Source organism: Chelonoidis abingdonii, chromosome 1 (assembly GCF_003597395.2).
Source record: "Chelonoidis abingdonii isolate Lonesome George chromosome 1, CheloAbing_2.0, whole genome shotgun sequence".
Classification (NCBI taxonomy): domain Eukaryota; kingdom Metazoa; phylum Chordata; order Testudines; family Testudinidae; genus Chelonoidis; species Chelonoidis abingdonii.
Genome location: NC_133769.1, coordinates 340,033,741 through 340,047,793, shown reverse-complemented (window position 1 = coordinate 340,047,793; position 14,053 = coordinate 340,033,741). Strand labels below are relative to the sequence as shown.

At 42.4% G+C, this 14,053-nt stretch overlaps 1 protein-coding gene across 3 annotated transcripts in view; it reads right to left on the bottom strand.

Moving 5' to 3' along the window:
- Positions 1–9,037: 9,037 nt before the first annotated feature.
- Positions 9,038–14,053, bottom strand: part of PDGFD (platelet derived growth factor D) — a 170,886-nt gene continuing 165,870 nt past the window's right edge. For all 3 annotated transcript variants that reach the window (XM_032771098.2, XM_032771097.2, XM_032771096.1), the window contains one exon: positions 9,038–12,201. In XM_032771098.2, coding sequence (XP_032626989.1) covers positions 12,067–12,201 — 135 coding nt within the window. In that variant the 3' untranslated portion in view covers positions 9,038–12,066. The remainder of the gene's footprint in view (positions 12,202–14,053) is intronic.

Here is a 14,053-nt window from a genome sequence, read left to right as displayed (position 1 = left end):
CTTTTAGCACTAGCTGATTCTGAAAACCAGTGATACCTTGTAAAGAAGTTTTCTCAAAACTGGGTTTGTGCCAAGATGCAGACAGTTTATTTTTCCCCGCAGGACCCCCAACAAGAATATAGTATTGCAATTTTTTTATGGAAGGGGCCCCCAAAATTGGTTTGCCCCAGGCTCCCTGTATCCTCTGGGTGGCCCTGGGTTGTTGAGATGTGCACTCCAACTTATGAGGGATGCACTGATAATGAGAAGAAACATCAGAGTGAGAGCTGTGTGAATGGTACCCCAATGCAAATGTTTGCTGGCATGGGTGGCAGGTTTGTCGAAATTTTGGTGGTGCCCAGAACCTGCCCCCCCAACTCTGCCCCCCCCAAACTCCACCCCCCACCTGCCTAAGGCTCTGGGAGGGAGTTTGGGTGGGGGGGAGGAGGTCTGGGGTGCACATCCTAGGCTGGGGATTAGGGTGCAGGAGGGGTGCAAGGTGCAGACTCTGGGATGGAGTTTGGGTGCTGAGTGCAGGCTCTGGGCTGGGGCAGGGACTGAGTGTGCAGGAGGGGTGAGGGGTGCAGGCTCTGGGGAAACTTTAAGGGTGGGACAGGGTGCAGAGGGAGGAGGTGCAAGATCTGGGAGGGAGTCTGGGGATAGGAGGGAGTGCAGGGTGAGGGCTGTGGGGCTGAAGATAGGGGTTTTGGGTGTGGGAGGGGGCTCAGGGCTAGGGCAGAGGGTTGGGGTGTGGGGTGAGGGCTCTGGCTGAGGATGAGGGATTCATGACACAGGAGGGGGCTCAGGGCTGGGGCAGAGGATTGGGGGGGGGATGAGGGCTCTGGCTGGGGCTGAGGATGAGGGGTTCATGATGCAGGAGGGGGCTCAGGGCTGGGGCAGAGGATTAGGGTGGGCGGATGAGGGCTGGTGCTGAGGAGTTTGGGGCACTGGAGAGGCTCAGGGTTAGGGTAGAAGGGCAGGGTAAGGGCAGCCTGCCCTGCCATAAGGGATGGGGGGTGCTAGGACCCTGGGGCAGCAGACAACAGTTGAGTGTAGGACTGTGCTACACTGGCAGCACATGCAAGCATGGGAGATGGGAGAGGAATGCACCACTTTCTTTCAGGCAGGGACATGGCGGGGGGAGCGGGGAGGAGGAGATTTGTAGGGGGGGTGGCAGGCGGGGGCTGGGGCCCGATCCAGGCAGGGCTGGGGGAGAGACCCAGCTCCAAATATTGGTGGAGCAGGGCCCCCAGCCCTGAATATTCCTGGAGCCCAGGCACCACAAAATATATAACCTGCCACCTATGTTTGCTGGGTCTTTCCACCAGTCCAGGGAGAGTTTGCCCCTGGAAGGCATCAAGAGAGGTTTGTCTAATCTGTTTTTGTTCGACTGCTAAATTGAGCTGACCCAAGGCTTCAGGCATCTCATGTGAAGTGTGGCATGAGATATTACAAATGTGCCAGCTGCCATGTGCCCCACAAGCTGGTGGCAATGTCTGGCCAACGTTTGAGGGCTGGTTTGTACTGCTCCAGGCTGTGGTACACCAAGCTTCTTAGGTACTCAGTAGCATTCCAAGTGTCCCACAACTCATAGGCAACTGCTGAAGGTGTTTCAGCTGGTAGGCCCTGAAGGTGCTTGCCCTGGTCAATCTCAGTAATCATTCAGACAAAATTAAAGGCTGTTTTACTAGGGTTGGCAGGAAACAGAAAGGTGGTAAATACCCCCAGTTACATTTCAAAGCAAAGTAAAACATAGGGAAATTATCCAATATAGGGTTTAGGCTTCTCACTCCAGGCCTTCTGCACTCCAGGGCTTTAGAACCATAGAAGATTAGGGTTGCAAGAGACCTCAGGAGGTCATCTACTCCAACCCCTGCTCAAAGCAGGACCAATCCCAACTAAAATCATCCCAACCAGGGCTTTGTCAATCTGGGCCTTAAAATCCTCTAAGGCTGAAATTCCACCACCTCCCTAGGTAATCCATTCTAGTGCTCCACCACCCTCTCAGTGACATAGTGTTTCCTAATATCCAACCTAGACTTTTCTTTATTAAAGGTAAATAGGTAAAATTCTAAATTTGAACAGAGAAGGGGTGCTAGGATAAGAGGAATGGAGAACCTCCCTCACAAGACATAACTTAAAGAGCTTGGCTTGTTAGCATAACCAAACGAAGGCTGAGGGGAGATATGACTGCTCTCTATAAATACATCAGAGGGATAAACACCAGGGAGCGAGCGGATATATTTAAGTTAAAGGCCAATGTTAGCACAAGAACAAATGGATATAAGCTGGCCAGCAACAAGTTTAGGCTTGAAAGTATGTGAAGGTTTCTAATCATCAGAGGAGTGAAGTTCTGGAACAGACTTCTGAGGGGAACAGTGTAGGGGAGGGGAGAAAACATAACGTGATTCAAGCCTGAGCTTGATAAATTTGCAGAGGGCATGGTAATGATGGGGTTGCCTACAATGGGTATGGGCAAATATCTCCAATAGTGGGTGATGGGAAACTATATGAGGAGGGCTCCGAGTTACTACAGAGAATTCTTTCCTATGTGATCTGGCTGAAGAGTTTCGCTCACATACTTGGTATCTAACTGATCGCCATATTTGGAGTTAGGAAGGAATTTTCCCCCCAGATCAGATTGGCAGACACCCTGGGTTTTGTGTCCATCCTCTGCAGTGTGGGGTACGGGTCTCTTGCTAGTTTCAACTAGAGTAAATGGTGGATTCTCTGTACCTTGAAGTCATTAAATCAAGAAATGAGACCTTCAGTAACTCAGCCAGCGCGTTATGGGCCTAATGCAGGAGTGGTAGATGAGGTTCTGTGGCCTGTGATATACAGGTCTGACTAGATGCTCATGATGGTCCCTTCTGGATTTAAAGCCTAAGAATTAGTGGGGGACCCTGAGCAGAGAACCCTGGATAGGACAATGCCCACTGCTCTTCAGAGGAGTCAAAGGAGCCAGTGGAGGCTGACCAGAAGAGTGCTTCCTGGAGATGTGAGGCAATGAATGATCAGAAACAGGACCACAGTTGCAGAGCGATGCCCTGTTGTGCATCCTCCTCGTCTGGTGGATGGCCACTTCCCCCTACTATTGGTCAGGGCAGGAGTGTGACTTGTATAAGTAACCTACAGGGTCACAGGTCAGTGGGTTGATGAGAATAGCAGTTTTCTGCTTAGCCAATTCATCACAAGTGCAAGTTATAAGTTGATTTTCATTTTGCCAGCTTGCATGTGTTAATGAGCAGCTGAAATGGCCCTATGTAAAAAGTATCAGAGGGGTAGCCATGTTAGTCTGTATCCACAAAAACAGTGAGGAGTCCAGTGGCACCTTAAAGACTAACAGATTTATTTGGGCATAAGCTTTCGTGGGTTAAAAAAACACTTCTTCAGCTGCATGGAGTGAAAATTACAGATAAAGGCATAAATATATATTGGCACATTAATGTATTGGTACTCTTCATGTGCCAATATATATTTATGCCTGTATCTGTAATTTTCACTCCATGCAGCTGAAGAAGGGTTTTTTTACCCACAAAAGCTTATGCCCAAATAAATCTGTTAGTCTTTAAGGTGCCACCGGACTCCTTGTTGTTCCTATGTAAAAAGACAACAAAATGTTTCAAAAGTTGAAAGCAAACTGTTGTGTGCCCGAAACATTAGAAAACATATGCCAAAATAATTCACACATCCAGGTTAACCTCCTTATACTTAGTCACTGCTCTCTGGGCTGCATTCTCAACATCTATAGTTTGACAGGCAAAGGGAAGAACAGCAGTTTTAATCCTTGATAAAAGCTTCTGTTACATGCAGTGTTAACATGTCTGATGGACAAATGTACCTACGTCTGCAGATAAAATAAAAGGTGTACTTCCCACGGGAACGAGCCCAGTACAATAGGATAGTGAGAGCACAACACAGGAACTAATATTCAGTTGTGCCTTGAATTAGTTTTATGTGGAAAGATTTACTGAGGACTATTTCAATTAATAACCTTGATGACTTAGTCCGGGTTGTCAGGTCCAAAGATTTTAGATATGTGCTAGATGCATATCTGAATAAAGCTAATTTGCTTACCTTTTTGTGTATGTGCTTTAATTTGGACCCAGGGGTCTTCATTTAGATTTAATAACAAACAGTCTTCATGTAAACCTACATGTTTTATCTTGATGTAATGACCATAAGTTTAATTTGTATTCAGATGTAGTTTAATTGAGTAAAGTACAGTATTTTGCTTACGTGTATTTTAATGAATACTGAAATTACGACTTCTGAACTATTGCTAGCATATGTTTCCTGAGGGAATGTGAATTTGTGTTTGACCTTTTGAAAGAAATTAGTGGCAGAATCTGAGTCTTGGTGGTTATAAGTAAAGGTTACCATGAATGTCATCTGTATATTACAATCAAATGCCTTAGATTAGCTCTCTTTGTTATTAGGTACACTCAGAGATCTAAGCTATATTTTAGGGAATACTCTCAGTGTTCCATACTGTGCCATATTTTAGACTCTGACTTTTACAGAATCTGCTTTCCCAGGATTTAGCATGAGAACCACTTTCTAAAAGCTGAGAAGCACTGTAAGAGGTTTTTTGAAAGCCTTTCTTAGCTGAAAATATTAATAACTACTGGAAGTTCAGTGCCTAAATACCTTTGTGGAGCTGGGCCCAGGAGACTAATGTCAATACTAATGTTGCCAAGCAGTTTCCATTACGTTAGTGGATCAGGCACCTACCACGCAGGTAGGAGGAAAAAAATCATCCTTTCAAAAAGTTTAGTCCCTGGATATCCACATAACTACCCCATGTTCACGCCAACTCCCATCACTGCTCCTTGAATTTGCGTAACATTGGGTGTGCTATGGGAGGGCTTTAGAACTTTGAACTCCGGAAAAATCTGACAATAGCAGTCTCAGTGACCTACGGCCTGATCTTGCCCCATTGAAGCCAATGACAAAACACCTATTGACCTCAGTGGGAGCAAAATATAGCCCATGTCAGAGCTTTCTCTATTTCTGATTTCTATGGTTCAGTTCAACAAAGCAAACTCTGTTCCTTCTCCTATACATCATGTCAACTGTTTCTCAGTATTGAAACACAAAGTGAAGAGCAGTAATAAAGAACCAGTAAATACTCAAAGCCTGGATATCAAACAAAATTCTGTATTTGACATATTTTTCAGAGAAAAACGGACACATTTGCCATGGAAAACATGGCAGCTGGATTATACCCTTCACAACCGGCCATCTCAAATTCATAGTTTTTAGAAGATATATCCTTCAAGGAGTGGCTGCTTGATGTTCTGAATTGCTAATATTTGCTCTGTAACTTCTCTATTAGCAGACATGCTGTCATAAACAGATAGTTAAGGGTTAATGCCTCTTTTACCTGTAAAGGGTTAAGAAGTTCACCTAGCCTAGCTGACACCTGACCAGAGGAACCAATGGGGGAACAAGATGTTTCAAAAGGAAGGAGGGAAGTTTTCCTTTGTTTAGAGTCTCAGTTTCAGCCAGAGTGAAAAAGATCAAGGAACCAGCTTCTTATCAGAGTAGTAAGTTTGAGAAAGGGATAAATAGGTTTATGTTTAATTTCTTTGTAACTTGTCTTGGTACCATTAAGGGAATTATCAAATTTGGGTATTCTTGTGTGTATTAAGATTTTTGCCCAGGGGAACATCCTCTGTGTTTTGAATCTGTTGTGAGAGTAGCTGGTATGCTAATCTCTCCCAGAGGGTTTTCTTTTACCTTTCTTTTCTTTAATTAAAAGTCTTCTTTTTAAATACTTGATTGATTTTTTCCTTGTTTTTAGATCCAAGGAGATTGATCTGGATCCACCAGGAGTTGGTAGGAGAAAGGAGGGAGGATGGTTAATTTCTCCTGTTTTAAGATTCAAGGGTTTGGATCTGTGTTCACCAGGAAATTGGTGAAGTCTCTCAAGACCACCTAGGGAAGAAAAGTAGTACTTGTGAGTGGTGGCAGTGAAACCAGATCTAAGCTGGTAATTAAGCTTAGAAGGTCCATGCAGGTCCCCACATCTGTACCCTAAAGTTCAGAGTGGGGAAGGAACCTTGACACATGCAGCTTTGTGAATATATTTTTTCCAATTTTTTTTTAAAGTGCTTACACCACTGATGTGTGTTACATACCAGTACTTCACCCTTGCAGGAAGAATACTATTTCTATATACATGAGATAACTTTCATTTTGCCAAGATATCCCATTTCACCAGACTAATTATTTTTAAGTATTCAGTTCTTTGTATAATAATCTTGAAACTCAAATTCTTTCTACTGAACAGTAAAGGCTTCTTTGGCTTAGAATTTGGAATACCTAGTACAATAGGCTTTTGCTATGTAATTAGTTAAATTATATCTGCACTGCAGTAACTTTATTTGAGCACTATGTCTATAAATAAGGTGTTTTCCTAAAACTCCATTTCCAACAGCATATCTGCCAGCTACAATATTTCAGAAAAACTCTGAATTTCTGTGGTTCTCAAAGTTAATTTGTCTTCATAGTCTAACCGTTCCTTTTCTACTATTCATGGCCAAATATTAGCTGTTTTGGAATTTCCATTTGCCAGAGAAGTCTTTGCAAGAAAATACAGGCTCTAATTTGCATTTTAAACACTTAAGGCAGATTTTGAAGGAATGTCAATAACCAGATAAATTATAAATGTTCTGTATCCTAGCATATTTGATCCGGATTGTCAATAAACAAAGTTATATTTCCTAGACTAAGAGATCACAATACTAATTTTTGCATTTTCATTAACTGCTGCAGTGAAGTCCCTAAGAGAATACTCACAAATTGGACATCTGTTGAGTTAGCATTGCAGCACTATAGCTGAGGACGTGTGCATTCCTTAAGAGAGCAAGAAAAATATTAAGGGCATTTGTATGATGCTATTTTACCACAGGATTTTGAATGTATATTAAGTTGACTGAAAGAATACTGCGTGTTCTTTCTAAATGAAGCTATATGCAACATTTTTCAAAAAATGGTTAGTTTTCAACAAGGACATCAGTCCCAAAATGAACATAGATATTGTACATTGTGTCAGCTGAATAGAAATATAACTGCTTGGCCTGGTATAGAATATTTATAAAAGCATTGTTACATACATAAGTACAAGGACAATCTGATAAAGTTAGACAGTGTATCCATTATGTAACAATGTACGGTCAATTTCATGCCATCCTTATACACTGTGCAGGTGTTGTTCAGTTTCAAACAAGCTGAGGGACACTATGCATTCATGAAGGACAAATATTCTCCCTAAGTCCAATTAACATTGCTTTAGTTCACTGTAGACTAGGAATAACCCCCCTTTTAGGAAACGGTTCTAGTTTTGGATTGTTGTGTTGAAGAAGAGGAAGCATGATTCCTTTCTTGAACAAGGATGCCTGAAAATAAGGGTTTAATTCTGCAACCCTTGCTCACATGGGTAGTTCTGTCTCGCACCTCGTTCCAGTGAAGTCAATGGAGATACTTAAGTGAACAAGGGCTACTTGTGTGAGCAGGAGCTGCAAGATTGGATCGTAGAATTGTGAACAGTATCTTGATAAGGTAATGCTATAGTTACAAGATGCAGAACTAATTTGGCAAAATCCTGATGCCCTTACTCAACGTTTGCCCTCAGACACTGGAGTTTGCCTGAGTAAGGGCTTAGTACAAAAGAAATAAAGGCCTCAGTGCTTCGCCCACGGTGCATTTGGTATACAGTATCTACTAAGATTGGGGTTCATGTAGCAATTTTCAGTAACTGAACATTGTTAAATTGGTTGTTTGACATTGAACTAAACACAGAAGGGCAGCTTATGTACATTTGTGCCCAGCAGGGGTAGGCTTGCCAAGTGTCCGGTTGGTACTGCAGCAGGGCTAAGGCATGCTTCCTGCCTGCCCTGGCTCTGCGTGGCTCCCAGAAGCAGATGGCATGTCCGGCTCTAAGGTGCAGGGGTGGTCACAGGGGCTCCACACACTGCTTTCACCCTGAGCGCGTGCTCCGCAGCAACCTTTGGTTGAGAACTGCAGCCAATGGGAGCTGCAGGAGCGGCACCTGCAGACACGGGCAGTGTGAGAAGTCTCCTGGTACCTCTGCCTAGGAGCCAGACATGGCCGCTTCCAACAGCCACCTGAGGTAAGCGCCTCTGGGAGCTTGCACCCCAAACCCCTCCTGGACCCAAACTCCCTCCCAGAGTCCACACCCCTTACCCCTGCACAACCTCCTGCACCCCAACCCCTTGGCCAAGCCCTGAGCCCCCTCCTGGACCCTGAACCCCTCATTTCTGGCCCCATCCTGGAGTCCGTACCACCAGCTGGAACCCTCACCCCCTCCCACACCCTAACTCCCTCTCAGAACCCACAACCCTCATCCCTGACCACACCCCAACTTCCTGACCCAGCCCGAGCCCCCTCCCACACCCAAACTCCCCTCCAGATCCCACACCCCAACCCCCTGCCTCAGCCTGGAGCCTCTTCCCGCACCCAGAACCTCTCATTTCTGGCCACCACCCTGGAGCCCACACCACCAGCTAGAGCCCTCACCCCCTCCTGTACCCTAACCCCCTTACCCAGCCCGCTGAAAGTGAGTGAGGGGGGGGAGAGTGAGGATGGAGGGAGCGGGGATGGAGTGAGCAGGGGTGGGGCCTCAGAGAAGGGACGGTCAGTTTTGGGCGATTAGAAAGTGGGCAACCCTAAGCGGGGAGCAAAGTTTTAATGAGCTTTCCCTCTTTGGCCTCCCCAGGCACAAATCACGCATAGCTATGGCCTCCAGAGCATGCTCACTTCTAGGACCCCCAGGGGCTCCAATCAACCCAAAGAGGGTCAGGGAACTATTTGGGAGACAGTGGGCCCATGGCTCTGCTGGCCCACTGCAGTGAGGAGAATGTGCTGGATCATTCCAACAGAGCATGTCACACTTTCCCTCATGGCCCAAGTACCCCTGAAGCTCCCCATGGGAACCACTCCAAACAGTCAAAAATATCTTGTGTTAGTGACCTCAAGTTAATCTGTGCACCTTCTAATGATGCTCCCAAAAATCACTCAGAATTGCTTCTTTCAAAAGCAGTATTTATTTTTCATCAAGAAAAAAAAGAAAAATATTATATATTGAATGCGGTAGAAAAGGCTTTCTATAAAAGCTGCATTTAACTGATAACAAAATATATATATAAATCGCACTTGAGAAAGTACGTTCTATCCTAGAAGCTTACATAAAATAAAAAAGTAGTGAGTTGCTTGAAATTATGGCTCTATTGATGGTTCCTCTGAAAATTATATTTCTATTTTGGGTTTCAAATTCCTTGAACCAAAAAAATAAAAAAAATTCTAGCTGTTTTCTTTTTTGAAGAGGTGATTCTTAAGTTAAAAATAATACATAAACACTGTAGAAGCTATTACAAATGTAGACACTATTATAAAGTACAATGAACGAAAAAATAAGGGAGAGAGAAACATGCTTCTTTGCATTTTCTGGCAATAAATAAAAAGCTAGGGTGTTTCTGCTGCTTGACTCTATCATGGGTTATTGCAGCTTGGATCATGGTTTATTAGAAGCTTTGTTTTGTTCAGTCACGCTACGCTTACCGCTTCAACACAAAGCACAAATTTGAATCCTATTTATTCTGCACTGGCCTGTGGCATGGAAACCATCATCTTCATAGCAAACAATGACAACTGGTAGCCATTTGATCACTGGTTCCCAATCAGTGCTAAGTGTAATAGGAGGTGTTTTTTTTTCCTCCACTTAAGCCCCAGTTCAGCAAAACACTTAAACAAATGCCTAACTTTAAACTCGTGAGCTGTCCCACTGACATCTCACACAAGATTCCTTCTTACTCAAATGAGAAGCTTCTGTGCTGAGCCCTGGTGTACCATTATTGCCTGCACTTAATTGAATTCTGCAGCCTCTGGTTGGCACAGCTGAGAACTTAGTCAGATAAACTGGCAGAGCTGCCCCAAAGGGTTGGGATTCAATGAATAAGACAAAGCAAAAAGTAACATGACACCATGTGCTCATAAAACAAATCCACAAATTGAAGACCAGGCCTATTCCTGCCACAGGTCAGTCAGGAATGCCTAGTAAGGAGAGTGGTAGTACTGGTGTCAAATGCAGATTTTTCCAAAATAAGTAAGATTGGCCACTCTTCTTATTAAGCTAGAGTCAGAAAAAGAATGAAATTGCCTTTGAACAACCCTGACACAACTAACACATCTGGCAATCTTTGGTTTCAATGCTGTTCTTTAAAGTGAATTGCTTTGAAAAATGATGAATCACTTCGCGTTTCACTCTTCAAGCGCCTTTTAAAATAGACTTTTAGGAGCTAGAGAGGAAAAATGAATGTACATATATTTTTAAAATATCCAAACAAAAACATCTCAAATGTTCAACTAGAATAGAGAAAGTAATACTCACAATATTTAGAGGGTACATTTCTGGAAAGAGTTGATAAAGTTATAAAAACAAAGTTCAGGTAATGGAGTTTACTTGATGAAGGAATTAATTCAGAGCATCAAGGGCATTTTTTTAAACTACAGCTCTGATTTTATTACTAAAACCCAATAATTTTAAAAGTTCTCAATACTATGTGATTGCATGTGCCAATTTCAGCTAATATAGGAAATACTATTGTAAAACTACTTCTCTCTTTCTGACAGACAGGAACACAGAGGCAACACACATGAAACAGAACAAATGCAGCTTTAGTATACTATTAAATAGAGATCCATGGCCATTAAATGTTCCACCCCATTTCCTCTATTACATTCACAATCAAAAGTTCAGTTGTCTTCCAGATTTATACCTAGTATACATTTACACTGGACAACTTTCAGTGCAATATCTCAGAGTATTTAAAGTTAGTTGGGACAGCATTTTTTCCCCTTTTTTAGTCAGAGCCTGTTCATATTTTAACAGGCATAGGAAGCTATGCTATAGCTTTTAAGGTGCTTATTTTATCAAGAGGTGAATAATTCTTTTTGCGAAAATTAATGAATGCTGACAATTTTTCAAAAGACAGATGTGGCATAATGAATTAATATGCCTCAGCAAAATGCAGTCCAAGAGATACACAGTGCCAAGAGTTTGATCATGGCAATATATACTACTAAAGTCAAACAACTAAGATTACTGTATATACTGGCAAGATTATAGTATTCCTTATTTAAAAAAAATACAAACTAAACAACAGTGATATTTGATCTGTTCTCTAAAAGCTAGAACACTGAAGTTTTGTTTCCAACTTGAAGATACATGCAAGAAGAGTGGGTATTTTCAGCAATTAAGCAGTTCTGGTTTGACTGTCTACCTAGAAACACAGTTTAGATGATAATGTCCAAGGGCCCGATCCCAAGAAATTATACACAACTTTTACTAGGTGACAAGCTTTCAATGGAAAATGGTGGCACTCAGGTTCATATCCTTGTGCAAAGCACCAGTTGATTTCAGTGTGTTGTCTGAATACAGATTGGACAATTTGACTTCACACTAGATTTATTTCATGTTTTCTATTTGCCATGTGTGTGTGTTTCAAAGGAAAAAGGGGATGTGCCACCTAGGAGCTGGATTAAACTGGATTAACCATTATGTATGAATATTGGATTGAATTCAGTCCTCATTTAGATTCATGTAACCTTACTGACTTCAATGGAGTTGAGCAGGTATGAATGAGGGCAGAATTTGGACGTGGATGTGCCAGATTGAGAGAGAGACAGATATACAAGGTTAGCGCAAATATCTCAGTGAAACTTTCCATGACCAGCAAGGGGATTTAGCTACACAGCTTTGATTATATTTCAGAGGGAACTGTGTGGTTAAGTCCCATAGTCAACTTTGAAAGTCTCAGCCATCCCAATATATTGCTAAACTTAATTCTATATTCTTGGCTGCTAATAAACAAATCTATGATATACCTTTTTAGCTGCCATGGCACTAATCAATATAGCTATGCTGAAACACAGCATTCATTTTTGCTCATCGCAATGCAGGCTACTAGCAAAGTTTGCTTATCAGTGGAAGAATGTTCTCTGATGGCTCCTGCTTAAAATAAAAGGTCTTTTGAGCTACAAATAGTGTGCTTTGTTCTATTTTTATCGGGGTGGTCTTGAACTGCAGACACAATCACAGCGCTCATGATGCTCCAGTTGAATATCCACTAGGGCCATGTTGTTCTTGGTTCTGCCCTTCCTCCTGGGATGGCCTGACTCAGGGATGAATTTCAGCACCTAGAAAGACAGAAGTTGTCAGAATGCTTCCAATGACTTGAGAGCGAGTGTATCTCTTCCTCTGGATGCAGAAGCATACAGAACCTCCCATAGACAGCCCAATGTGTTTCGTTAGATGGTACCGCCTCAAGTAGCTCGACCTCTCTCCCCACTTCTGTGGGGTCATGCAGTTAGAGCAGAAGCTTCCAGAGTGGATCAAGCATCCAAGAGCAGCAGGGACTGCGAGGAGCAGAAGCAAGGCAGGGAAAAACACTTCAGAACCCATGGACACTAATGATGCCAACAGACTCAATTCTAAAAGTTGAACTCAGGACATTATTTTCTGTTTGACAACTGGTTGCCAGCTCTGAATGTCTGCTTCCTCACTTCCTGCGCGGTCATACTGCCTCTCATGCTCCTCTCTGTTCTCCCTCCCTCTTTTCAGGAATTCACACGTTCCTCTGCCTGACTTTTCTTTTTCCATTTCCGTCTTCCCCCACCTCCCTTCTACCTTACTTCTACCCCATTTGCTGGGTTTAAACTGCTTTCATATACCAACTGCCTCTCTGTAAACAATACATCATAAAGGAAGTTTACTTGGTCATGTTGCCATTTGAAACATTCACGCATGGAACCCAATAGGCGTGTAGAGATTATTTCAGAGCTGAAAATGGACTGCAGCTTCAAAGATACTTTTTGAAACACACTTTTAAAATCAAATACAGCTGCTGATGCTTAACCCACGATAAAAATTCTCTATTTAAAGAAGCCTTTCATCAAAACCCGACAATTTCAAGTGATTGACACTTGCAAGATCACAGCTAGGTAGATTTACTTTTTAATTTTAGAGCAAATGGAAATGCATGCAGTGGGATGAGACCAGAGATCTGGGCACTATTTAAGCTAACAGACCTCCTGGCAGCTTGGGGATTTTCCCTCTGTTTTGTATTAAGAAACATGAGCACAGTATATGCGCTTTGCTGATAAGAGGAGAAAAATGAATTGGCAGACACTTTTCCAGACAAGACAGGAAAGCAGTGTTTGAACAAAATGGAAATTGGGCTGCTTTACTAGCTGATCACAGAGCTGACGTTTCAAGCTTTCAGTATAGCTTCCATCAAATAGTCTTAGGTTCAGGTAAACACAGGAAAACTGAAAAGAATAAAGTAGTAAGGCCAATTCTAGTGACCACAGATGTTGAAAGAAAACCCTTTGCTCTGGAAATAAAGCAGCTTTTTAAGGTTTAGCTGGTCACTTCTTTAAAGGTGAGGCACTATTGAATTAATTAGAATAGTTCAAGGAAGGTAACTCCATGATACCATCTGCTTCTTGTTTTTGTGACATCAGTAGTATTTTCAGTGTCATGAACTTAAGGATATAAAAAAGGAGTAGAATAGTCCAAAAGTGTTTGGTTTTAGACTGGTGAAAAAAGTAATAAATTCATGGTTTTCATGTCAATATTGGTCTCTACTAAGCAAAGCAAGACAGCTCAGCTTTTCAGATTATTTTCTCACAGAGCATGTGTAACTACAGCTATGCCCGATTCATCACATAAAAACACTGAATTAATCATGGCCATAAAACCATTACACTAATAAAACAGAATCAGATAGAAAACTTAACCACTGAGCTGGATTTTGTGTTTATTGGTGATATAAAAGAGGTTATTACAGCCTTGTAATCTTTTTCATACAAATGGCTATGTAGCAGCACAGTAATATGCTAAACAATTTATTTATTTATTTTTGCTTTGTAGATGTAGTCAAATGGCTCAAAGATTTCAAGGTCAGGTGACTCTCTGGCAACTGCAGAGTTTTTCTCAGGGTGGAAAAAAAAAGAATGTTTGCCTGTTCTACCCTGCCAAAGGATCTTG